The 25,694-nt window shown below is 43.5% G+C and overlaps 1 protein-coding gene across 2 annotated transcripts in view; it reads left to right on the top strand.

Moving 5' to 3' along the window:
* LOC118386733 (protein sel-1 homolog 1-like) overlaps positions 1 to 21,485 on the top strand; it is a 67,087-nt gene extending 45,602 nt beyond the window's left edge. The window contains exons 18-21 of one of the 2 annotated variants that reach the window (XM_035774499.2): positions 16,596 to 16,667; positions 18,241 to 18,413; positions 18,491 to 18,619; positions 18,885 to 21,485. In XM_035774499.2, coding sequence (XP_035630392.1) covers positions 16,596 to 16,667; positions 18,241 to 18,413; positions 18,491 to 18,619; positions 18,885 to 19,130 — 620 coding nt within the window. In that variant the 3' untranslated portion in view covers positions 19,131 to 21,485. Of the gene's footprint in view, positions 1 to 16,592; positions 16,668 to 18,240; positions 18,414 to 18,490; positions 18,620 to 18,884 lie in introns of both variants that reach the window. The other variant, XM_035774498.2, reaches the window with a different exon arrangement.
* The last annotated feature ends 4,209 nt before the right edge of the window (positions 21,486 to 25,694 follow it).

Below are 25,694 nucleotides of genomic sequence, written 5' to 3'. Positions count from 1 at the left end.
CCTACCTTCTCCCCTTTCCACTTGCCTCCTCCATTTTTGTGGTAGTGCTGTAATCAGTTGGTTGTAAATTTGGATTGAGCAGATATTCCCATATATTTTCGATAACTGTATATGTGACATAACTCCTCCGTTTATATTCATTGAGTTTAACCATAACGTTTTTTGTAATATTTGTTCAATCTTTTCTGGAGGATAAAACTGAAATTGTAACCAGCTTTGTATGGCTTCTTTAAGAAAGGGCGCTACTTTAAACAACATTTCATTTTCAATTAGTCGGAAATGAGAAGTTGTAAACCATATAAAGGTAAAAAGGCCAATTTTGAACATGCTAATAATGGATGCTAACAAGGAACATGCTAATCATGGATGCTAACAATGAACATGCTAATAATGGATGCTAACAATGAACATGCTGATAATGGATGCTAACAATGAACATGCTGATAATGGATGCTAACAATGAACATGCTGATAATGGATGCTAACAATGAACATGCTAATAATGGATGCTAACAATGAACATGCTAATAATGGATGCTAACAATGAACATGCTAATAATGGATCTTTGAGTCTCTCTGTCCCAGCTTTGATGCACCTGTACTGACCTCGCGTTCAGGATGATAGCGGGGTGAACAGGCAGTGGTTGTTGTCCTTGATGATTTTTATGGCCTTCCTGTGACATCGGGTGGTGTAGGTGTCCTGGAGGGCAGGTAGTTTGCCCCCGGTGATGCGTTGTGCAGACCTCACTACCCTCTGGAGAGCCTTACGGTTCTGGGCGGAGCAGTTGCCGTACCAGGCGGTGATACAGCCCGACAGGATGCTTCGATTGTGCATCTGTAGAAGTTTGTGAGTGCTTTTGGTGACAAGCCAAATTTCTTCAGCCTCCTGAAGTTGAAGAGGCGCTGCTGCGCCTTCTTCACGATGCTGTCTGTGTGGGTGGACCAATTCAGTTTGTCTGTGATGTGTATGCCGAGGAACTTAAAACTTACTACCCTCTCCACTACTGTTCCATCGATGTGGATAGGGGGGTGTTCCCTCTGCTGTTTCCTGAAGTCCACAATCATCTCCTTAGTTTTGTTGACGTTGAGTGTGAGGTTATTTTCCTGACACCACACCCCGAGGGCCCTGGAGGCGTGCGTGGCCACGCAGTCGTGGGTGAACAGAACGCACCCTTGTGGGGCCCCAGTGTTGAGGATCAGCGGGGTGGAGATGTTGTTGCCTACCCTCACCACCTGGGGGCGGCCCGTCAGGAAGTCCAGTACCCAGTTGCACAGGGCGGGGTCGAGACCCAGCTTGATGATGAGCTTGGAGGGCACTATGGTGTTGAATGCCGAGTTGTAGTCGATGAACAGCATTCTCACATAGGTATTCCTCTTGTCCAGATGGGTTAGGGCAGTGTGCAGTGTGGTTGAGATTGCATCGTCTGTGGACCTATTTGGGCGGTAAGCACATTGGAGTGGGTCTAGGGTGTCAGGTAGGGTGGAGGTGATATGGTCCTTGACTAGTCTCTCAAAGCACTTCATGATGACGGAAGTGAGTGCTACGGGGCGGTAGTCGTTTAGCTCAGTTACTTTAGCTTTCTTGGCAACAGGAACATGTGAAGCATGTGGGAACAACAGACTGGGATAGGGATTGATTGAATATGTCCGTAAACACACCAGCCAGCAGGTCTGCGCATGCTCTGAGGGCGCGGCTGGGGATGCCGTCTGGGCCTGCAGCCTTGCGAGGGTTGACACGTTTAAATGTTTTCCTCATGTCGGCTGCAGTGAAGGAGAGTCCACATGTTTTGGTTGCTGGCCGTGTCCGTGGCACTGTATTGTCCTCAAAGCGGGCAAAAAAGTTATTTAGTCTGCCTGGGAGCAAGACATCCTGGTCCGTGACGGGGCTGGTTTTCTTTTTGTAATCTGTGATTGATTATGCGTCGCGGAAGTTAGTAGCAATGGTCCAAGGTTTTCCATCTACCTGCACCGTTACTTCCTCTATTTCCTTTATTTATTCTAATCTCTTTTGACCTACAGTGGTTGCTCCACTAAGGTTTTGAGATTATGCTGCGGGACTAAGGTAATTTGTGGTTTAGTACAGTATCCTGCGTCACCACTTCATTGCTCCAGACCAGCGCAAGGGGGAGTTAGAGCACTGATTATTCTTTTGGATCCTACTGTGTCTCTAACTGACATTGAATGGCCGATATAAACCTAAATAGAAACTAAATGTGCACGACTTCAGTATTACTTACTAAAACTGTTGTTTTATTATTATTTTTCTCTTACTGTAGTACTATAGGCCACTCCCGACCGGTCACGTTGTACAGCGCCTGAGTGGCGCAACAGTGTAAGAAACTGTATAGCAGTGTAAGCTGTGTTGCTACAGATGCCAGTTCAATACCTGTACTGGCCTCGACTGGGAGACCCATGAGATTTTTTTGGTTTTTGGTTTCTCTTCCTCTAAAAACATAGATAAATAATTCTATATAACAAACTAGCTTTATTTACAAATTGGTAACAATGTCTCACCCCATGTTTTTCTCTCCTTTTTCTCGCTCATTTTACGTTATTTGAAAACGAAATCATCACCAAAATATTGTTATTTTTTAAACAATTATTATTATTATTAATTCATTTAGAATTATATAAAAGCCTGTTGGATATTCTCACAGATATATTATTAACCCTGTTATTGGCAGGACAATATACACTGCTCAACACTTAAACAACACAATGTAACTCCAAGTCAATCACACTTCTGTGAAATCAAACTGTCCACTTAGGAAGCAACACTGATTGACAATAAATTTCACATGCTGTTGTGCAAATGGAATAGACAACAGGTGGAAATTATAGGCAATTAGCAAGACACCCCCAATAAAGGAGTGGTTCTGCAGGTGATAACCGTAGTGTCCAGAGCATGGAGGCGCAACCAGAAGACAGGCCGGTACATCAGGAGACGTGGAAGAGGCTGTAGGAGGGCAACAACCCAGCAGCAGGACCGCTACCTCCGCCTTTGTGCAAGGGGGAGCAGGAGGAGCACTGCCAGAGCCCTGCAAAATGGCCTCCAGCAGGCCACAAATGTGCATGTGTCTGCTCAAACGGTCAGAAACAGACTCCATGAGGTTGGTAATGAGGGCCCGACATCCACAGGTGGGGGTTGTGCTTACAGCCCAACACTGTGCAGGATGTTTAGCATTTAACAGAGAACACCAAGATTGGCAAATTCGCCACTGGCGCCCTGTGCTCTTCACAGATGAAAGCAGATTCACACTCAGCACATGTGACAGACGTGACAGAATCTGGAGTCACCGTGGAGAACGTTCTGCTGCCTGCAACATCCTCCAGCATGACCGGTTTGGCAGTGGGTCAGTAATGGTGTGGGGTGGCATTTCTTTGGGGGGCTGCACAGCCCTCCATGTGCTCGCCAGAGGTAGCCTGACTGCCATTAGGTACCGAGATGAGATCCTCAGACCCCTTGTGAGACCATATACTGGTGCGGTTGGCCCTGGGTTCCTCCTATACAAGACAATGCTAGACCTCATGTGGCTGGAGTGTGTCAGCAGTTCCTGCAAGAGGAAGGCATTGATGCTATGGACTGGCCCGCCTGTTCCCCAGACCTGAATCCAATTGAGCACATATGGGACATCATGTCTCGCTCCATCCACCAACGCCACGTTGCACCACAGACTGTCCAGGAGTTGGCGGATGCTTTAGTCCAGGTCTGGGAGGAGATCCCTCAGGACACCATCCGCCACCTCATCAGGAGCATGCCCAGGCGTTGTAGAGGTCATACAGGCACGTGGGGCCACACACACTACTGAAATTCATTTTGACTTGTTTTAAGGACATTACATCGAAGTTGGTTCAGCCTGTAGTGTGGTTTTCCACTTTAATTTTGAGTGTGACTCCAAATCCAGACCTCCATGGGTTGATAAATTTGATTTCCATTGATAATTTTTGTGTGATTTTGTTGTCAGCACATTCAACTATGTAAAGAAAAAAGTATTTAATAAGAATATTTCATTCATTCAGATCTAGGATGTGTTATTTTAGTGTTCCCTTTATTTTTTTGAGCAGTGTATATTGGTCATATTGGTCATGGCTCCCGAGTGGCGCACAATGGGATTGCTTTGCAATTCTCCAGCTGTATCCACTGAACGCGTGCGAAGTTCAAGATACGGGGGCATGGGATGGGCCACAGAGCCGTGCACAGAAGTCTGATCTAGGCCTACTGTAGGCAACATTAGTCTCACTAGTGTTGTGTAATGTGCTGTTAAAAGTGGTCTATGTCTTATTTATTTAAAGAGTATATTGAAGTTAGAAGCAATAGGATTTGAAGCAATAGCCTACAACTATTTTAGCACCGTTTCACGCTGCTCTGAGACAAGCATTGGAACTGGTCTTGATAAATCATTGAGATTTTTACTTTGACTGAATCTCCGTTTGGGTATTGGTTAGACTAGAATTAGAAAATTAGGGTGTAGAAATGTAACCTTTATTAAACTAGGCACAAATTCTTACTTACAAGGACAGCCTACTCCTTCCACCCCGCCGGCAAGTTGAACCCCTGTCTCCTGCGTGCCTGCACGACACGGGAATTCTGCAGCTAAATGGACCAGTACTCCCGACGGTCATGTTGTACAGCGTAATATTTTCCATTCCATCCAAACGTAAACCCAGAGGGTTTTTAGTTTTTCTTGGAATAGAGACACCATACTAATAATCAAATGAATTAAGCAAGTACCAGTCAAAGTTTGGGCACACCTACTAAATCCAGGCCTTTTCACATTATAGAATAATAGTGAAGACATTACAACTATGAAATAGCACACATGGAATCAGTTAAGAACAAATTCTTATTTACAAGGACAGCCTACTCCTTCCTCCTCATCGTGGAACTGAACCCCGGTCTCCCGCCTTTCCGCACAGCATGGGGATTCTTTAGCTAAATAGCCCAGTACTGTAGCCTACTCCCGAGCGTCACGTTGTACATTGCCATATTTTCCATTCCATCCTGACGGAAACCCAGAGGGTTTTTTGTTTTTCATGGAATGGAAACACCATAATATTAATAAAATGAATTAAGCAACATTTCTTAAAATCAGTCCCATATACTATGTTCTTACAAAAAAGGTTTTAAATTATCTAGTACAGCCACTATTGAAGGCTATCAAATGCTTCTCAAAGATGCCTTCTGGTTGTCAAATTAGCACTAACTAGCATCAGTGGTACCAGTGGTTCATACTTAAATAACGTGTCATAGAATTCGCTGCAACTTTTTAAGGATGAACCACTGTAAACCTTCACCCATATCTAGGTCTGTTGTCACTAAGGTCATCAGACCATCTTCCTGACTCATGGCGCACCTTTAAGTCCTAAGGCAAACCCTTGGCCGACAATTGGCGATGGCCAGAGGGAAATATGGGCAGTCCCATGATAACATGAATATCTATGAGGATGCTTAAGAAAACTACCCAAATAACATGGAAAACAGTCCGATTTTTTAAAAGTATCAATAATAGATCATATTAATAGAAATAATAACAGCACAATATTATAAATGCATGCTCATATTTAGAAAGTCCTAGCAAGGCTATAAGCAGCCCATCCTGCTCATTTCATTGGATTCAATTGTTTGAACATTTTTGTAAAAAATTGCTCTCGTTGCTCTAAAGCAGTAGTAGTTCTACTGTTAAGTTTAATCACATTATCCCAGTGTTAACCAGCCCACCACACACTAGAGACAACAACCCTGTTGACAATACCTAATCCATCCATTTGCCGGTGTGTATCGGAAGAATAATCGTCCTTTACATTTTTTATATTGAGTTTTATTTTTTACATGTAAAAGGGTAATAACACCAATTATTTTAGGATCGTATAGGCATATTCCAATAGAGAACCTCGGCAGCACTATATAACAGCTTTTAAGCCACAATATACCCAACCTCTACAATTAGGCCATATCATATTAAACCAAAGAAACTCATGTACAATCTTCAAATGAAATAAAGAAAAAGTAATGAAGAAAAAAGGTCAGCCTTACCCTTACCCTCGCTTTCCCCCCCAAATATAATCCTGATATTACGTCCATGTAGTCCAAAGTACCATACTGCATAAATAGAAAAAGGATACGTCCACTGTTCCATACTGCATAAAAAAGTTTGGGTAAAAACAAATGAATCCATAATTGTACTGTGTAATGCGGTGCAAATATGTATCGAGGACTTCTTCAACAGGAGGTAGCTATCACTCACAGCCACATTGTAATCTTTCAGTCCTTGAACATTTGGTTGTTTTCATATAATTTATCGGCCACGAGAAGAACATTCTGCTTCTCTGCTCGGAGCCTTTTGAAAGTGGGGTACAGGGCACGTTGTCTCTCCACTATTTCATGAGGAAATTGTTCATTAATAGAGAATGGGGTGTTATTAAATCCCCCCTGTTGTAACAAGGCAATTGTCATATTGTTGTGGGTTAGCATAGCTACTCTGCCACCAGAACGGTGAGCTCTTTGAAAATCAATTGTTTCTACCTGTTTGTCTGTCATTTTGAGATTACATTTCATGAACACCTGGACTTTTTCCTCTGTTGACTGATGGTTTTCATCCTTCTGTATTCCCATTATAACATATTATTTTTCATACTTCTGCACTTTAGAGCAAGTCATTTGGCATTCATTGTTTTATCATACCATAGTTTTAGGGAGTCCATGTTAGTTTTCGATATCTTATTTTCCGCTCGTATTTCTTCCATCATTTTATTACTGTAATCCATTCCTGTTTTTAAGTCCTCAACCTCCCCCAGTAGCCCAGGCAATAGATCTTTTTTTTTAACTGCTCGCTAATGCTTGTAAGCAATACTCTATCCTCTGGAGACATAGATATAAAAACATCCCCCTCCAATGTTAAATTTGGTATTTTAGACAGCTGCTTCCCTCCCTTTCGCTCGCAGAGCTTGAGGAAAGGTCTTCTCTTGTTCGCTTCGATGTATCCGTTTCTTTTTCGAGCATATCAAAATGCTGATGAATAAATAGTTCCAGATTCTCTATATCAGTGGTTCCCAAACTTTTTATAGTCCCGTACGCCTTCAAACATTCAACCTCCAGCTGCATTCCCCCCTCTAGCACCAGGGTCAGCGCACTCTCAAATGTTGTTTTTTTGACATCATTGTAAGCCTGCCACACACACACACACACACACACACTATACGATACATTTATTAAACATAAGAATGAGCGTGAGTTTTTGTCAGAACCCGGCTCGTGGGAAGTGACAAAGAACTCTTATAGGACCAGGGCACAAATAATAATATAATAATAATCAATCATTATTCTCTTTCTTTAGCAATCTTACATATAAGATGGCACAATATCTCACCACAGGTTAATGAGAAAGGTGTGCTTGAAAGGATGCACATAACTCTGCAATGTTGGGTTGTATTGAAGAGAGTCTATCTTAAATAATTTTCCACACACAGTCTGTGACTGTATTTAGTTTTCATGCTAGTGAGGGCCAAGAATACACTCTCACATAGGTACGTGGTTGCAAAGGGCATCAGTGTCTTAACAGAGCGATTTGCCAAGGCAAGAAACTCTGAGCGCAGACCTATCCAGAAGTCTGGCAGTGGCTTCTGATTAAATACAATTTTCACAAAACCGCTTGTTGCAATTTCGATGAGGCTCGCTTGTTCAGATATCGGTAAGTGGACTGGAGGCAGGGCATGAAAGGGATAACGAATCCAGTTGTTTGTGTCGTCCATTTCGGGAAAGTACCTGCGTAACTGCGCACCGAGCTCACTCAGATGCTTTGCTATATCACATTTGACATTGTCCGCAAGCTTGAGTTAATTTGCGCACAAAGAAATCATACAATGATGGAAAATACCTGTGTGTTGTCCTTGTTAATACAGACAGAAAAGAGCTCCAACTTCTTAATCATAGCCTCAATTTTGTCCCACACATTGAGTATAGTTGTGGAGAGTCCCTGTAATCCTAGATTCAGATAATTCAGGCAAGGAAAAACATCACCCAGATAGGCCAGTCTTGTGAGAAACTCGTCATCATGCAAGCGGTCAGACAAGTGAAAATTACGGTCAGTAAAAAAAACTTTAAGCTCGTCTCCCAATTTAAAAAAAACAGCGCTCTTCTGTATGTTGTGAAAGCGTTACATAGTCGCTGCCCATATAATACAGAAAAGACACGAGAGTTCAGGGGCCTTGCTTTAACAAAGTTAACCATTTTCACTGTAGTGTACAAAACGTCTTTCAAGTTGTCAGGCATTCCCTTGGCAGCAAGAGCCTCTCAGTGGATGCTGCAGTGTACCCAAGTGGTGTCGGGAGCAAATGCTTGCACGCGCGTTACCACTCCACTACGTCTCCCTGTCAGGGCTTTTGCGCCATCAGTACAGATACCAACACATCTTGACCACCAAAGTCCATTTGATGTCACAAAGCTGTCCAGTACTTTAAAAATATCCTCTCATGTTGTCAATGTTTCCAGTGGTTTGCAGAAGAGGATGTCTTCCTTAATTTACCCTCCCCCCATAAACGTAACGGACATATGCCAGGAGCTGTGCCAGGCCCTGGCTTGTATGCGAAGCAGTAATTGTTTCAAAACATCTTCTGCCATGTCACTGATGCGTTGTGAAACAGTGTTGTTTGATGAAAGCATTGTCTGTATAGTTTTTTGTGGCCTTTTCCCCAGCATTGTCTACCTGTATTTGACATTGTGGTGTTATTTCACTGAACACTAGATGTTTTAATTACATTTTTGGCAGTGAAATGAAGCTACTCAGGCGAGAAAATACCCTCACCCAATTGTATAGCCCCATTTTTAAAAATGTGAATCACATTTTTATTTGGCGTACCCCCGACGGCATTGCGCGTACCCCTGGGGAATTGCGCCTACCCCCGTTTGGGAATACCTGCTCTATATTATTTCGTAGTTATCAGCTAATCCTCATGTTTTGTGATTAATTCATGGGACTAGCTGTGCCTACCACGCTGCCACCTGCCACAACATCATTGAGCTCTTATACTAACAACACTGCAGAATTTCACTCACTGCTCTCCCAAGACCATAGCCTCAGGAAACATTTCAAAGAGAGAGAAAAAGACTACCCCCATCCCTGGAAAATAGTGTCAATTTCTTTAGCATTCACTACCCTTAGACACGGCTTAGATGTATCTCACCAAGGAGTCTAACACTTCACTCCCATATTATATATTATTAGGGTAGTGTTAGCTAGCTACATAGTTGTCTTTGCTGTCTTCGTATCCAAGATAATTGTGTAGTTTAGAGCGTGTAGTCTTAGAGTGATTATCTTAATTTACCGAGGTTAGCTAGCCAGCTATTTGTCGTCCTTAACGTAGGAGACACTGCTAGCTAGCCAACAGCTAGCCAACGTCTACTGAATAGAACTTCCGCACTCAACAACCCGGTCGCATTCCGCTTCGCTCCACAGGTAGTATCACATTTTCATTTCATTTCATTACAGCACAACGGTTTGATTTGTTTGATCGTAGCTAGCTACATAGCTAGCTACATAGCCGTCTGTGTATCAAAGATAATTGTAGTCTAGAGCGATTTTCTAGGTTAGCTAGCCAGCTATTGTCGTTCTTTTAACGCAACGTAACGTAATCAACACTGCTAGCTAGCCAGCTAGCCCCCGAATAGCAGCACTGTAGAAACTATTACACTCAACGGAACGACTTGATTAGTGTAGCGTCAACAACGCAGCCACTGCCAGCTAGCCTACTTCAGCAGTACTGTATCATTTTTAATCATTTTAGTCAATAAGATTCTTGCTACGTAAGATTAACTTTCTGAACATTCGAGACGTGTAGTCCACTTGTCATTCCAATCTCCTTGCATTAGCGTAGCCTCTTCTGTAGCCTGTCAACTATGTGTCTGTCTATCCCTGTTCTCTCCTCTCTGCACAGACCATACAAACGCTCCACACCGCGTGGCCGCGGCCACCCTAATCAGGTGGTCCCAGCGCGCACGACCCACGTGGAGTTCCAGGTCTCCGGTAGCCTCTGGAACTGCCGATCTGCGGCCAACAAGGCAGAGTTCATCTCAGCCTATGCCTCCCTCCAGTCCCTCGACTTCTTGGCACTGACGGAAACATGGATCACCACAGACAACACTGCTACTCCTACTGCTCTCTCCTCGTCCGCCCACGTGTTCTCGCACACCCCGAGAGCTTCTGGTCAGCGGGGTGGTGGCACCGGGATCCTCATCTCTCCCAAGTGGTCATTCTCTCTTTCTCCCCTTACCCATCTGTCTATCGCCTCCTTTGAATTTCATGCTGTCACAGTTACCAGCCCTTTCAAGCTTAACATCCTTATCATTTATCGCCCTCCAGGTCCCCTCGGAGAGTTCATCAATGAGCTTGATGTCTTGATAAGCTCCTTTCCTGAGGACGGCTCACCTCTCACAGTTCTGGGCGACTTTAACCTCCCCACGTCTACCTTTGACTCATTCCTCTCTGCCTCCTTCTTTCCACTCCTCTCCTCTTTGACCTCACCCTCTCACCTTCCCCCTACTCACAAGGCAGGCAATACGCTCGACCTCATCTTTACTAGATGCTGTTCTTCCACTAACCTCATTGCAACTCCTCCAAGTCTCCGACCACTACCTTGTATCCTTTTCCCTCTCGCTCTCATCCAACACTTCCCACACTGCCCCTACTCGGATGGTATCGCGCCGTCCCAACCTTCACTCTCTCTCCCCCGCTACTCTCTCCTCTTCCATCCTATCATCTCTTCCCTCTGCTCAAACCTTCTCCAACCTATCTCCTGATTCTGCCTCCTCAACCCTCCTCTCCTCCCTTTCTGCATCCTTTGACTCTCTATGTCCCCTATCTTCCAGGCCGGCTCGGTCCTCCCCTCCCGCTCCGTGGCTCGACGACTCATTGCGAGCTCACAGAACAGGGCTCCGGGCAGCCGAGCGGAAATGGAGGAAAACTCGCCTCCCTGCGGACCTGGCATCCTTTCACTCCCTCCTCTCTACATTTTCCTCCTCTGTCTCTGCTGCTAAAGCCACTTTCTACCACTCTAAATTCCAAGCATCTGCCTCTAACCCTAGGAAGCTCTTTGCCACCTTCTCCTCCCTCCTGAATCCTCCTCCCCTCCCCCTCCTCCCTCTCTGCAGATGACTTCGTCAACCATTTTGAAAAGAAGGTCGACGACATCCGATCCTCGTTTGCTAAGTCAAACGACACCGCTGGTTCTGCTCACACTGCCCTACCCTGTGCTCTGACCTCTTTCTCCCCTCTCTCTCCAGATGAAATCTCGCGTCTTGTGACGGCCGGCCGCCTAACAACCTGCCCGCTCGACCCTATCCCCTCCTCTCTTCTCCAGACCATTTCCGGAGACCTTCTCCCTTACCTCACCTCGCTCATCAACTCATCCCTGACCACTGGCTACGTCCCTTCCGTCTTCAAGAGAGCGAGAGTTGCACCCCTTCTGAAAAAACCTACACTCGATCCCTCCGATGTCAACAACTACAGACCAGTATCCCTTCTTTCTTTTCTCTCCAAAACTCTTGAACGTGCCGTCCTTGGTCAGCTCTCCCGCTATCTCTCTCAGAATGACCTTCTTGATCCAAATCAGTCAGGTTTCAAGACTAGTCATTCAACTGAGACTGCTCTTCTCTGTATCACGGAGGTGCTCCGCACTGCTAAAGCTAACTCTCTCTCCTCTGCTCTCATCCTTCTAGACCTATCGGCTGCCTTCGATACTGTGAACCATCAGATCCTCCTCTCCACCCTCTCCGAGTTGGGCATCTCCGGCGCGGCCCACGCTTGGATTGCGTCCTACCTGACAGGTCGCTCCTACCAGGTGGCGTGGCGAGAATCTGTCTCCTCACCACGCGCCACTGGTGTCCCCCAGGGCTCTGTTCTAGGCCCTCTCCTATTCTCGCTATACACCAAGTCACTTGGCTCTGTCATAACCTCACATGGTCTCTCCTATCATTGCTATGCAGACAACACACAATTAATCTTCTCCTTTCCCCCTTCTGATGACGAGGTGGCGAATCGCATCTCTGCATGTCTGGCAGACATATCAGTGTGGATGACGGATCACCACCTCAAGCTGAACCTCGGCAAGACGGAGCTGCTCTTCCTCCCGGGGAAGGACTGCCCGTTCCATGATCTCGCCATCACGGTTGACAACTCCATTGTGTCCTCCTCCCAGAGCGCTAAGAACCTTGGCGTGATCCTGGACAACACCCTGTCGTTCTCAACTAACATCAAGGCGGTGGCCCGTTCCTGTAGGTTCATGCTCTACAACATCCGCAGAGTACGACCCTGCCTCACACAGGAAGCGGCGCAGGTCCTAATCCAGGCACTTGTCATCTCCCGTCTGGATTACTGCAACTCGCTGTTGGCTGGGCTCCCTGCCTGTGCCATTAAACCCCTACAACTCATCCAGAACGCCGCAGCCCGTCTGGTGTTCAACCTTCCCAAGTTCTCTCACGTCACCCCGCTCCTCCGCTCTCTCCACTGGCTTCCAGTTGAAGCTCGCATCCGCTACAAGACCATGGTGCTTGCCTACGGAGCTGTGAGGGGAACGGCACCTCAGTACCTCCAGGCTCTGATCAGGCCCTACACCCAAACAAGGGCACTGCGTTCATCCACCTCTGGCCTGCTCGCCTCCCTACCACTGAGGAAGTACAGTTCCCGCTCAGCCCAGTCAAAACTGTTCGCTGCTCTGGCTCCCCAATGGTGGAACACACTCCCTCACGACGCCAGGACAGCGGAGTCAATCACCACCTTCCGGAGACACCTGAAACCCCACCTCTTTAAGGAATACCTAGGATAGGATAAAGTAATCCTTCTCATCCCCCCTTAAAAGATTTAGATGCACTATTGTAAAGTGGCTGTTCCACTGGATGTAATAAGGTGAATGCACCAATTTGTAAGTCGCTCTGGATAAGAGCGTCTGCTAAATGACTTAAATGTAAATGTATATTATATGACTGGTCTGTCCTTTCCATAACAATGTCAAATTATCCTGGTATCGTTACTGGGCCAATGTGCAACGACATAGGTAATAGCTGTTTCGCCTTAGATTGTTCCTGTTACCACTCTCACTCTGGGTTTGCCGGATGCCGGGAGAACGCCACCTGCCCCAATGCATAGTACTAACTTTATAGTTTGGTGGAGGAGGAATAATGGTCTGGGGCTGTTTTTCATGGTTCGGGCTAGGCTCCTTAGTTCCAGTGAAGGGAAATCTTAACGCTACAGTATACAATGACATTCTAGACGATTCTGTGCTTCCAACAGTTTAGGAAAGGCCCATTCCTGTTTCAGCATGACAATGCCCCTGTGCACAAAGTGAGGTCCATACAGAAATGGTTTGTCAAGATCGGTGTGGAAGAACTTGACTGGCCTCCACAGAGCCCTGACCTCAATCCAATCTAGCATCTTTGGGATGAATTGGAACGCCGACTGCATGCCAGGTGTAATAGCCCAACATCAGTGCCCGACCTCACTAATGCTCTTGTTGCTGAATTTGAGCAAGTCCCCGTAATCGATGTTCCAACATCCAGAAGAGTGGAGGCGCTTATAGCAGCAAAGGGGTGACCAACTCCATATTAATGCTCATGGTTTTGGAATGAGATGTTTGACGAGCAAGTGCCACATACTTTTGGTCATGTAGTCTGGATATCGACCCTTACGTGGGCATGTTTTCAATAGACTCCTTTTGTTGTACAATATTCCATATACGGCATCCATAAGGCATCCCGACCTTATGTGTCACGTTCTGACCTTAGTTCCTTTGTGATGTCTTTGTTTTAGTATCGTCAGGGCATGAGTTGGGTGGGCAGTCTATGTTCTTTTTTCTATGATTTGGTATTTCTGTGTTTGGCCTGGTATGGTTCTCAATCAGAGGCAGCTGTCAATCGTTGTCCCTGATTGAGAACCATACTTAGGCAGCCTGTTTTCACCCTTGAGGGGTGGGTGATATATTTTCTGTTCAGTGTTTTTTCAGCACCATACAGGACTGTTCGTTTGTCGTTTTATTTAGTTTTGATCGGTGTTCATTACGTTATTAAAAATATGAGCACTTACCACGCTGCGCATTGGTCCTCCTCTTCTTCCACCGACGACCGTTACATTATGAAAGTTGCACAGTATACCCTTAATCTTGTAATAAATCAAATCTAGTTATACATAACTTGACATTTCTTCCATCCATTGTGGGAGGATAACCAACCTTCCAATGAATTGCAATCAAATGTATTTCTAAAACCATTCTTACATCAGCTGATTTCACAAACCCAGCCTAAAATCCCAAAACAGCAAGCAATGCAGGTGTAGAAGCACGGTGGCTAGGAAAACTCCCTAGAAAGGCCAGAACCTAGGAAGAAACCAAGAGAGGAACCATACTATGAGGGGTGGCCAGTCCTCTTCTGGTTGTGATGGGTGGAGATTATAACAGAACATGGCCAAAATGTTCAAATGTTCATAGATGACCAGCAGGGTCAAATAATATTAATCACAGTGGTTGTCGAGTGTGCAGCAAGTCAGCACCTCAGGAGTAAATGTCCGTTGGCTTTTCATAGCTGATCATTCAGAGTATCTCTACCAGAGAGTTGAAAACATAGCCGCAGGCTACTACCTACATCAACAGTACCTAAATCAGCTTCTGCCCCAGAGAAATAGGATGAAGATGCCCCATAACACTGATCTAAGGTCTGTAATGAGGGAGGGTAAGTGAAGCTGATCCTGGATCGGTGCACACGGGCCATTACCCTAGAGCCTTAAGCTAAACTCACTGCGTTTCTTAGCTGCTATAAATGCTAGGTTACACACTTTCTTCTGATAAGTCTCCAGTATCAACATTTCCAACCAAACTAAAACAGGTTAAAGGGAGAATCTGTAGACCCCCCCGCGCAGCTACTCGCCCAAGCCTCCCCAGCTTCTCCTTAACCCAAATCCAGATAGCAGATGTTCAGAAAGAGCTGCAAATCCTGGATCCGTACAAATCAGCTGGGCTTGACAATCTGGACCCTCTATTTCTGAAACTATCCGCCGCCATTGTCGCAACCCCTATTACCAGCTTGTTCAACCTCTCTTTCATATCGTCTGAGATCCCCAAGGATTGGAAAGCTGCCGCAGTCATCCCCCTCTTCAAAGGGGGAGACACCTTGGACCCAAACTGTTACAGACCTATATCCATCCTGGTGGATGGTGATATGAGCTACACAGATCTCCCGGTCCACCGGGCAGGCGGAGTTAGTTTTTTTTAGGCACATTTTAAATGGTTCAAAATGGGAACACTTTGCCTACCCGGTGCGCAGGGCTTCTGAATCAAGTGCACATACCGCAACATGAATAATAAAAAAGGAGAACAATCCTTTATGGCTTTTCTACAGAAACGTCTGGTGATCGACTAGTATTGCCTTTTAGCGATCGACCGGTTCGTGACCCCTAAATTATAGAATTGTATCTATTATTTGTTATTTGCAAACTTTGTCATGAAATGAACAACAGCAGTACAGATACATTGATAGACCATCACCTTAAACGACACATTCCTCACTTATTAGAAGCACAATTAAAAGGCCAGACACTCAATTAAAGGGGAATTACACTTAAAAACCCAAATGTTAGTTTTTCACACCAAAAGAAAATAGTGTTCTGTGATTTAAGCATTGACATTGACTCAGAATTGAGTTGTTTCTCTATGAACAAAACAATTCTAAAGCCATTAATTAAAACCTCTTTGGGATCGGTCCCCCCCCAACGGGACGGTTGAGCTAACTTGCTCTAATGTGGTTAACATGAGGTTGTAATTATCAGAAAATATTTCCCAGGACATAGACATGTCGTATATGGGAAGAAAACTTACATTATTTTTGATCTAACTGCACTGTCCAATTTACAGTAGCTAGTTTTTATAATAAAACATACCACGCTATTGTTTGAGGAGAGTGCACAGTTATGTATATTGACTAATTAGGCACATTTGGGCAGACTTTATACAACATTACAACATTTTGAACAGAAATACAATGGTTCATTGGATAAGTCTAAAACTTTTCACATACACTGCTGCCATCTAGTAGCCAAAACCTAAATTGCGCCTAGATTCTTAAGTCATACAATGGCCCTTCTCTTGCATTTCAAAGATGAGGACACAACAAAAAATATGTCTTTGTATTATCTTTTACCAGATCTCATGTGTTGTATTCTACCACATTCATTTCAAATGTTCACAAACTTCAAAGTGTTTCCTCTCAAATGGTATCAAGAATATGCATGTCCTTGCTTTAGGTCCTGAGCTGCAGGCAGTTATATTTGGGTGTCATTTTAGGCTTTTTTTTTTTTTTAAGGGTCCGATTCTTGCAGTTTTAAAAGTAAAATATAAAACTGATTTTATAGGGGCCCCCTTGGAGTTGTTTATTAACCATTATTTTACCATGTATATGAAAAGTGCACTATTGGAAAAAATATATATTGAGATTCTGTTCGGAATGAAACAATTGGATAATAATTTGGTGTGTGTGTGTGTGTGTGTGTGTGTGTGTGTGTTTTTGTTTGTTTGTTTGTTTGTTTGTTTGTTTGTTTGTTTGTATTTCTCACTTTAAGCAGAGGCCCGGATCTTCAGTGAGAACGAGACGTACCCTCGAGCCCTCCTCCATTGGACCAGAGCAGCAGCACAGGGTTGGTCTAGCCTCCTTCATAAATCACCCTCCCCTCTTATTGCTGTGCTGAGCAACCATCTTGTTTTTGTACCTTTAAGTTATTGTTGGCAAGGAGAGGTAAGATAAAGCTGGGGTATTAAAACGTATGGTAATGACATGTGTACTGTGTGTTCAAGTGTGGTTAAACAATGACTAGGATAAAGCTGGGGGACAACCACTTCTACGGTCACGGGACTGACGTGTGTACTGTGTTACCCAGGGGCCCAGTTAAAAAACAAACATTTGAATCCACATTAAAATGATCATGTGACAAAATGGAAGAAAATATACAACATATCACATTATATGCTACAATAAATATAAAATAAAATTGTATTAGTCACATGTGCCGAATACAACAGATGTAGACCTTACAGTGAAATGCTTACTTTCAATCCCCTAACCAACAGTGCAGTTTTAAACATTCATGTTGTGGGGGGTGCTTTGCTGCAGGGAGGGACTGGTGAGCTTCACAAAATAGATGGCATCATGAAGATGGAATCTGAAAAAGCATGTGTGAGCAAGGAGGCCTACAAACCTGACATTTCACATTCTTAAAATAAAGGGGTGATCTTCACTGACCTAAGACAGGGAATTTTTACTGGGATTAAATGTCAGGAATTGTGAAAAGCTGAATTTGAATGTATTTGGCTGAGGTGTATGTAAACTTCCGACTTCAATTGTAGGTAGAGTTATTAAAGTGACTATGCATAGATGATAACAACAGAGAGTAGCAGCGGTGTAAAAGAGGAGGGGGGGATAATGCAATTAGTCTGGGTAGCCATTTGATTAGATGTTCTGGAGTCTTATGGCTTGGGGGTAGAAGCTCTTTAGAAGCCTCTTGGACCTAGACTTGGCGCTCCGGTACTCCTTGCCGTGCGGTAGCAGAGAGAACATGTTGTATAAAAAGATCATCAAGGACAACAACTACCAAGTGCCTGTTCACCTCTATCATCCAGAGGACGAGGTCAGTACAGGTGCATCAAAGCTGGGACCGAGAGACTGAAAAACAGCTTCTATCTCAAGGCCATCAGACTGTTAAACAGCCATCACTACCATTGAGAGGCTGCTGCCTACATTCAGACTTGAAATCATTGGCCACTTTAATAAATGGATCACTAGTCACTTTAATAATGTTTACATATCTTGCGTTACTCATTTCATATGAGCTCTGTCACTGCTCATCTATATATTTATATATATTTATATGTATTTATATGTATATATTCATATTCCATTCCTTTACTTAGATTTGTGTGTATTAGGTAGTTGTTGTGGAATTGTTAGATTACTTGTTAGATATTGCTGCATTGTTGGAACTAGAAGCACAAGCATTTCACTACACTCACAATAACATTTGCTAACCGTGTGTATGTGACCAATAAAATGTGATTTGATATATGATCCCATGACATTTGGTTTGAAAAACTGGGCCTAGTTTATACAGTGGCTAGGATAAACGCTGGGGGACTACCCCTTCTACGGTCATGATGTTGATGTGTGTACGGTTACGGCACTGACGTGGGTACTATATGTCTAACTGTGTTACCCAGGTTATACTGTGGCTAGAATAAAGCTTGGGGACTACCATTTCTACGGTTATGGTACTGATGTGGACTACGAGACTGCTGTCATCCACTATAGGCTGGCCTCGGAGCAGCAGCACAGTGCTCAGGCCATGTTCAACTTGGGCTACATGCATGAGAAAGGCCTGGGCATTAAACAGGTGGGCAAACACACACATGCACACACATTAATATACGCACACAACCATGTAACCCTCTATCTTTCTGCCTGGTGTAGGACATCCACCTGGCCAAGCGTTTCTATGACATGGCTGCCGAGGCCAGTCCCGACGCCCAGGTGCCCGTCTTCCTGGCTCTGTGTAAACTGAGCCTGGTCTACACCCTGCAGTACATGCACGACCTCAACGTGAGTGTACAGTACAGAGCGCTTCCTGGACCCGGGTGACTCTGGGAGATTCAGTTTCCTCAGTCGTTTCTATTTCAACTCGTGGGGGCCAGGCTCAATGTTTGAGGCAAACTTAGGCTAGTTGTAGTTTACTACATTTGTTCAGGATTCATGGGATTGTACTGTTTGTTAAATGTAATCCATGTTCTCTCTTTCTGCCCCCTCTCCCTCTGACCTCCCTCTTCATTTCTCCCCCTCCCTCCTCGCTCCATCCCCCCTCCAACAGATGACTGAGCTGGTCAGTCAGGTGGACCTTGACCAGCTCCTGGGCCCCGAGTGGGACCTCTACCTCATGACGGTCATCGCCCTGCTTCTGGGCACTGTCATCGCATACCGCCAGAGACAGCATCAGGCTGTGCCCCCGCGGCCCCCTCCTCTCCCGGCCCCAGCCAGGCCCCCCCAGGAGCAGCCCCAACCTGAGGACCAGGTTCAGCCCGAGGTCCCACCCCAGGCCGAAGAGGAGCAGCAGTGAGCAATTGCTACTAGCATTAGAGCAATGACTGGATGTCTATGGGAACAGCTAATATGCTAGCTGTTCCTGTAGACTTACAATTATTGTGCTAACGCTAATTAGCCTTGGCTCCCAAAATGACCTCTAACTTCCTGCATACTGGAAGTTAGACATAAAAATGGTGTCCACAAGTTCATCTGACTGAGGAAGTAGATAAAGGACTTCATTGCCAAAATCCCGAACTATCCCTTTAATTATCATCCAATCTGTAAATGAAACAGTCTTGTTTTGTGTGCTCTGGTAGTCGTTACCAGATATTTTTTCAGATTTTTCTTTGCGGATTTTATGTAGGTGTTTAAAGGTTACAACTTTCCTTATCAGCAAATACGATACCAGAAACAATACACACACCTTGCAAAACCAACAGATTTGAGATTGGCAGCAATTGGAACTCGACACGCTAAGTTAGCTGCATCTCCTTAGGGAACACGTTCTACAAACAAACATTCTTTATCAAGCAAGTTTTTGTTCCAGCGTGCTTTTTTTTGTGCAAATATTTTTTGAGCAAACAGGAACTTGTTTTGTTAGCATATTATGTTGAATTAATGAAGGAAACATAAACTTGCTAATTCATTTGACATCCGGTTCAAAGCAGAGCTGAGCTTTGGGCAGCCTTCTTGTTTGAGTGGAACAAGTCATGAACGCTATTGTTGTCACTTGTCAGTCATTTGAGCTCTGCCATGGTATGGTCGGGCAAAAAGTTGGATTCTTGAGCGCTTATCTATATAATAAGGAAATATTATGGATATTGCTGAATGCCGATTCCCACCATAGATGCTCTCTTACAGCCCAAATCCTGAAAAAGTGCTAGGTTGAAGAAACCCTTCAGTCTCTACACTGTATGTGCCTGGTAGTGGTGCACACAGCTGAAGAATTAAAGGCACACTCAGCAGATTACATCATTAACAGAAGGACATTATACAACAGCAACAGCAGAATTCAAATCTGCCGCCAAGATGACCATTATTAAACAAACGTAACAATTTGCATCCTCTCCTGTGGTACACACACATTGGGAATAGCCAATAATGTCAGTCTTGGCAGATTTGTAATTCTCTCTGTTGTCTGTAAGTAGGAAGTTGCCCCATTTTGTATTTTCTATTTTTTTTAACCTTTATTTAACCAGGCAAGTCAGTTAAGAACAAATTCTTATTTTCAATGACGGCCTAGAAACAGTGGGTTAACTGCCTGTATGATGATGTCATCTTTCTGAGTGTTCCTTTAACCCTTTGTGCCTTTTTTTTATTTATTTTTACGGCAAACATAGAGAAGAAATGTATATTTTTTTGTCCACTGCTCTCTGCACAATATATTACCGTAAAGAGTAGCATATCTTAAGAATTTGACTATTCTCTGTGTTTGTTTGTAGTCGGTCTACATTGACACATGATTATCTTATTGTAGGTACATAGTAATTGGTAGTACATTTGTGGCACCATTGTTAATTTAATTTTCTCCTGTTTAAACTGTTTGGTTTGATAAGTCAAACAGAAGTTTAACTGCGACAGGAACAGAGATGGAGGCTCTCGTAATCTCCGGTGACTGTGTAATGTTTTTGTTATCATTTTAGGACCCTTCGTGTCACGTGAAGACTCAATAGGAGAAAGCATTGCCTTTTGACTGTTATATACATGGATCCACTCTCATGGCCTGTATGTATAATTATTTTGGAGTAAGAGTGCTGATCTAGGATCAGTTTTGAGTTTTAGATCATAATTAATAAGACTATATTATGAACAGGAGGGACCTAATCCTAGATCTGCTCTCCTACTCTAACACACTTGACACATTTGGCCCCAGATCTTCATATTTGAGTGTAAGGTGGCAATGGGAAACGCTGTGTGCCAAGGTAAAACATAATTACAGTACTTTAAAGCAAGATAGGGTGGGGTATAATACCACTGATGTAAAAAGAGAACATTCACGCCCTTTATATGCTATTTCCTGGGCTGTGTTCATTGGAGCACGCACTGGAAAACGTTTTTAAAATATCTAAAAATGTGTAATATGACCAGTCCCTCTCTGTGTCCGCATGTTTTGTTCCATTTGGTGCCCAATTTAATTTGCCAACGGAGGATGTACCCTTTGCATAATGTAAAGAGGAATACACGTGTTTATATAGCAATACACTAACGTTCAATGTATGAACCAGTATATTAAGAACAAAATGGGATGTTGAGAGAATGATTCAGATTTTTCACGAGAAGTTTCAAATAAGACTTATCACTCACCAAAACTCAACAATGATGTCCTCTGTACTCACTTTGGTTTGAATATGATATCAACACAAGTAATAAAATAACAGGCTACATACTATTTCGCTCTGTCTGCAATATAATACTGGTCCAGGTCGATGAAAAATGTGCATTTTACCATCAATGTTTATAGTTTATGAATAATGATCTATAGAGATTCACTACCGTTCAGAAGTTTGGGGTCACTCAGAAATGTCCTTGTTTTTGAAAGAAAAGCACAATTTTTGTCCATTTAAAATAACATCAAATTGTTCAGAAATACAGTGTAGACATTGTTAAAGTTGTAAATGACTAGCTGGAAACGGCTGAATTGAAACTTTTCACAATTCCTGACATTTAATCCCATTAAAAAAAAATCCTCCAAACATAACGATGGTCATTATGGCCAAACAGTTCTGTTTTTGTTTCATCAGACCAGAGGACATTTCTCCAAAAAGTACGATCTTTGTCCCCATGTGCAGTTGCAAACTGTCATCTGATTTTTTTATGACAGTTTTGGAGCAGTGGCTTCTTCCTTGCTGAGCGGCCTTTCAGGTTATGTGGATATAGGACTCGTTTTGCTGTGGATATAGATACTTCTGTACCTGTTTCCTCCAGCATCTTCACAAGGTCCTTTGCTGTTGTTCTGGGATTGATTCACACTTTTTGCACCGAAGTACGTTCATCTCTTGGAGACAGAACGCGTCTCCATCCTGAGCGGTATGACTCCTGCCTGGTCCCATGATGTTTATACTTACGTACTATTGTTTGTTCAAATGAACATGGTGCCTTCAGGTGTTTGGAAATTGCTCCCAAGGATGAACCAGACTGGTGGAGGTCTACACATTTTTTTGGGCTGATTTATTTTGATTTTCCCATGATGTCAAACAAAGAGGCACTGAGTTTGAAGGTAAACCTTGATATACAGTGTCCATCCACAGGTACACCTCCAAAGCTATAGTTTGTTAACAAGAAATTTGTGGAGTGGTTGAAAAACAAGTTTAATTGACTCCAACCTAAGTGTATGTAAACTTCTGACATCAACTGTAGGCGTACAGAGGCCCATTATCATCAACCATCTCTCCAGTGTTCCAATGGCACGTTGTGTTTGTTAATCCAAGTTTATCATTTTAAAAGGCTAATTGATTATTTGAAAAACATTTTTCAATTATGTTAGCACAGCTCTAAACTGTACATTAGAATGTCTGGCACATTGTAAATTTACGTGAGTCATTATCTTAAAAAAAGAATGCATTGGCCGTATACTTTTAAAACATCTAAATGTTACTTCTCAGTAAGGGCAAATGCTACTGATTACTTTCTAGTACACTAATGTACTTGTCCTCTTGCTCAGTTGTGCACCGGGGCCTCTCACTCCTCTTTATATTCTGGTTAGAGCCAGTTTGCGCTGTTATGTGAAGGGAGTAGTTCACAGCGTTATACGAGATCTTCAGTTTCTTGGCAATTTCTCGCATGGAAATAGCCTTCATTTCTCAGAACAAGCATAGACTGATGAGTTTCAGAAGAAAGTTCTTTGTTTCTGGACATTTTGAACCTGTAATTGAACCCACAAATGCTGATGCTCCAGATACTCAACTGGTCTAAGAAGGCCAGTTTTATTGCTTCTTTAATCAGCACAGATTTCAGCTTTGCTAACATAATTGCAAAAGGGTTTTCTAATAATCAATTAACCTTTTAAAATTATACGTCTGGATTAGCTAACACAACGTGTCATTGGAACACAGGACTGATGGTTGCTGATAATGGGCCTCAGTACGCCTATGTAGATATTCCATAAAGAATCAGCTGTTTCCACTTAAAATAGTCATTTACAACATGAACAGTGGCTACACTGTATTTCTGATCAATTTGATGTTACTTTAAAAAATGCTTTTCTTTCAAAAACAAGGGCATTTCTAAGTGACTAGAGAACTAGAGTGGAGACCATAAAAACACAGACACCAGTAGTTAAATATTAATTGTTAACTATTAATATCAAATAAATCAGGTGAATACGTAATGTTTCTCTCACAAGAGGAATCGAGGCATTCAGTTACTGTTCGATTGAACATTAGATTAGACCACAGCGGGTACCACTCCTATCAGCTAAAAAGAAGAAGCTGCTCCAGTGGGCACGTGATCAACAACACTGGACAATAGAGGAGCGGAAAAACATTGCCTGGTCTGATGAATTCCGGTTCCTGTTGCGTCATGCTGATGGGAGAGTCAGGATTTGGCGTTAACAGCACGAGACCATGGCCCCATCCTGCCTGGTGTCAACGGTACATGCTGATGGTGTAATGCCGTGGGGAATGTTTTCCTGGCGAACGTTGGGTCCTTTGATACCAATTCAGCAACGTTTGACTGCCACAGTGTATCTGAACATTGTTGTTGACCAGGTGCATTCCTTCATGGCTACAGGGGGATCTGACCGGTTACTAGATGGGTGTACCTAATAAACTGGCCACTGAGTATATGTTATAGTGACTCTTAACTTGACTTTTCTGTCATGGCTTTAATAACACTCATAATAATGACCACAGGTTTTAAACACTGGGCAGTTGATGACAAATGAATATCTGCCTAAGTGTAATGACCAGGGTTGAGGTCAATTCCATTTCACAAGGATTTTTCTATTCCTGAATTGAATTTCAATCCACTTCCTGAATTGACCCCCCATCCCAGTAAGGACAATGTCAAAGTTTGTTGTTGGGCATGAGAAAGTTGTTTACTTTTTCATATGAATTCAGTACAAATTAATGTTTGGTGTTAAACATCTGGGGAGGGAATTAACATACTTCTTAAACGTTATATGGACTGAACAATGATTCAAACAAAACAGACAGACAGATATCCTTACATAATAATGGAGAATTGGCTTGAACCAAAGCTGTGTGTAGAGGTCCGTTCCCTTGTGCTACTAGCTCCATGACCGATCGTTTATGCTTGCTGTAACTGGGCCCGGACTTTGTCAATCAGCTGTTTTGGGTGGGTGAGATTTGCCCTCATATAATGAGGTTGCCCTCATATAATGGCTGTGCCCTCTGTCCGCGCATAACATTGTGCTGTCCCCACCGACACCACACACCACTATGGGGTGGCTCTTGATTGCCGCCGCGACCTTTGCGCTAGCCTCGTGCCCTGTCAAAGGTAAGTGCTGTAAACAGCAGGCGAACGGCCTATACAGAGTCCCTATCTAGTGAGACACATTTCACACACGCGCCACGTCAGTTGCTGTGGCCACATTGTTGGATGGGCAGTATTCTTTGAAAGAAGGGCTCAGTCAGGTCGCTGCCAGTTTAGATAACGGAGAACCTTCTGTTCACAAAGGAATATTAGGGGTTTGTGGATTAAAAAATGGTACATATAAAAGTTTGGCAGCCTGCAGCCATGACGAGCTGCAAAAGCTTGATGCGGATGGTCGTCATCGTCAAGTCGTCATCACAACAGAAAAAAGGTGCTTTCTGCAGGATCTGACTGGTCATTTGTTATGTAAGAACCAGGACAAAAGCAGCAGGCAAAACTGGTTGTAATGACATAATAGTTTTTCAGATAGTTTCTGGTTGTAATGACATCATTCCAACCAATTTTGCCTGCTGGGAAGATACTTTGTGGATACTATGTCTCCCTCATAATCAAATCATGTAACAGGTATAAATCAAATCAAATTTCAAATCAAATGTATTTTTATAGCCCTTCTTACATCAGCTGATATCTCAAAGTGCTGTACAGAAACCCAGCCTAACACCCCAAACAGCAAGCAATGCAGGTGTAGGTGGCTTGGAAAAACTCCCTAGAAAAGCCAAAACCTAGGAGACACCTAGAGAGGAACCAGGCTATGAGGGGTGGCCAGTCCTCTTCTGGCTGTGCCGGGTGGAGATTATAACAACATGTCCAAGATGTTCAAGTGTTCATAAATGACCAGCATGGTCAAATAACAATAATCACAGTAGTTGTTGAGGGTGCAACAACTCAGCACCTCTGGAGTAAATGTCAGTTGGCTTTTCATAGCCGATCATTAGTTGATCATCAGTTGAAAACAGCAGGTCTGGGACAGTTAGCACGTCCAGTAAACAGGTCAGGGTTCCATAGCCGATCATTGAGAGTATCTCTACCGCTCCTGCTGTCTCCAGAGAGTTGAAAACAGCAGGTCTGGGACAGTTAACACGTCCAGTGAACAGGTCAGGGTTCCATAGCCGCAGGCAGAACAGTTGAAATTGTTGCTCTTTAAACAATAGCATTTTGATTGAATGGTAATTTAGTACTTATGTGTTTTGTCATTTCACATCAA

Source organism: Oncorhynchus keta, chromosome 8 (assembly GCF_023373465.1).
Source record: "Oncorhynchus keta strain PuntledgeMale-10-30-2019 chromosome 8, Oket_V2, whole genome shotgun sequence".
NCBI classification, from domain to species: domain Eukaryota; kingdom Metazoa; phylum Chordata; class Actinopteri; order Salmoniformes; family Salmonidae; genus Oncorhynchus; species Oncorhynchus keta.
This window is presented reverse-complemented; position numbering and strand designations above follow the sequence as displayed.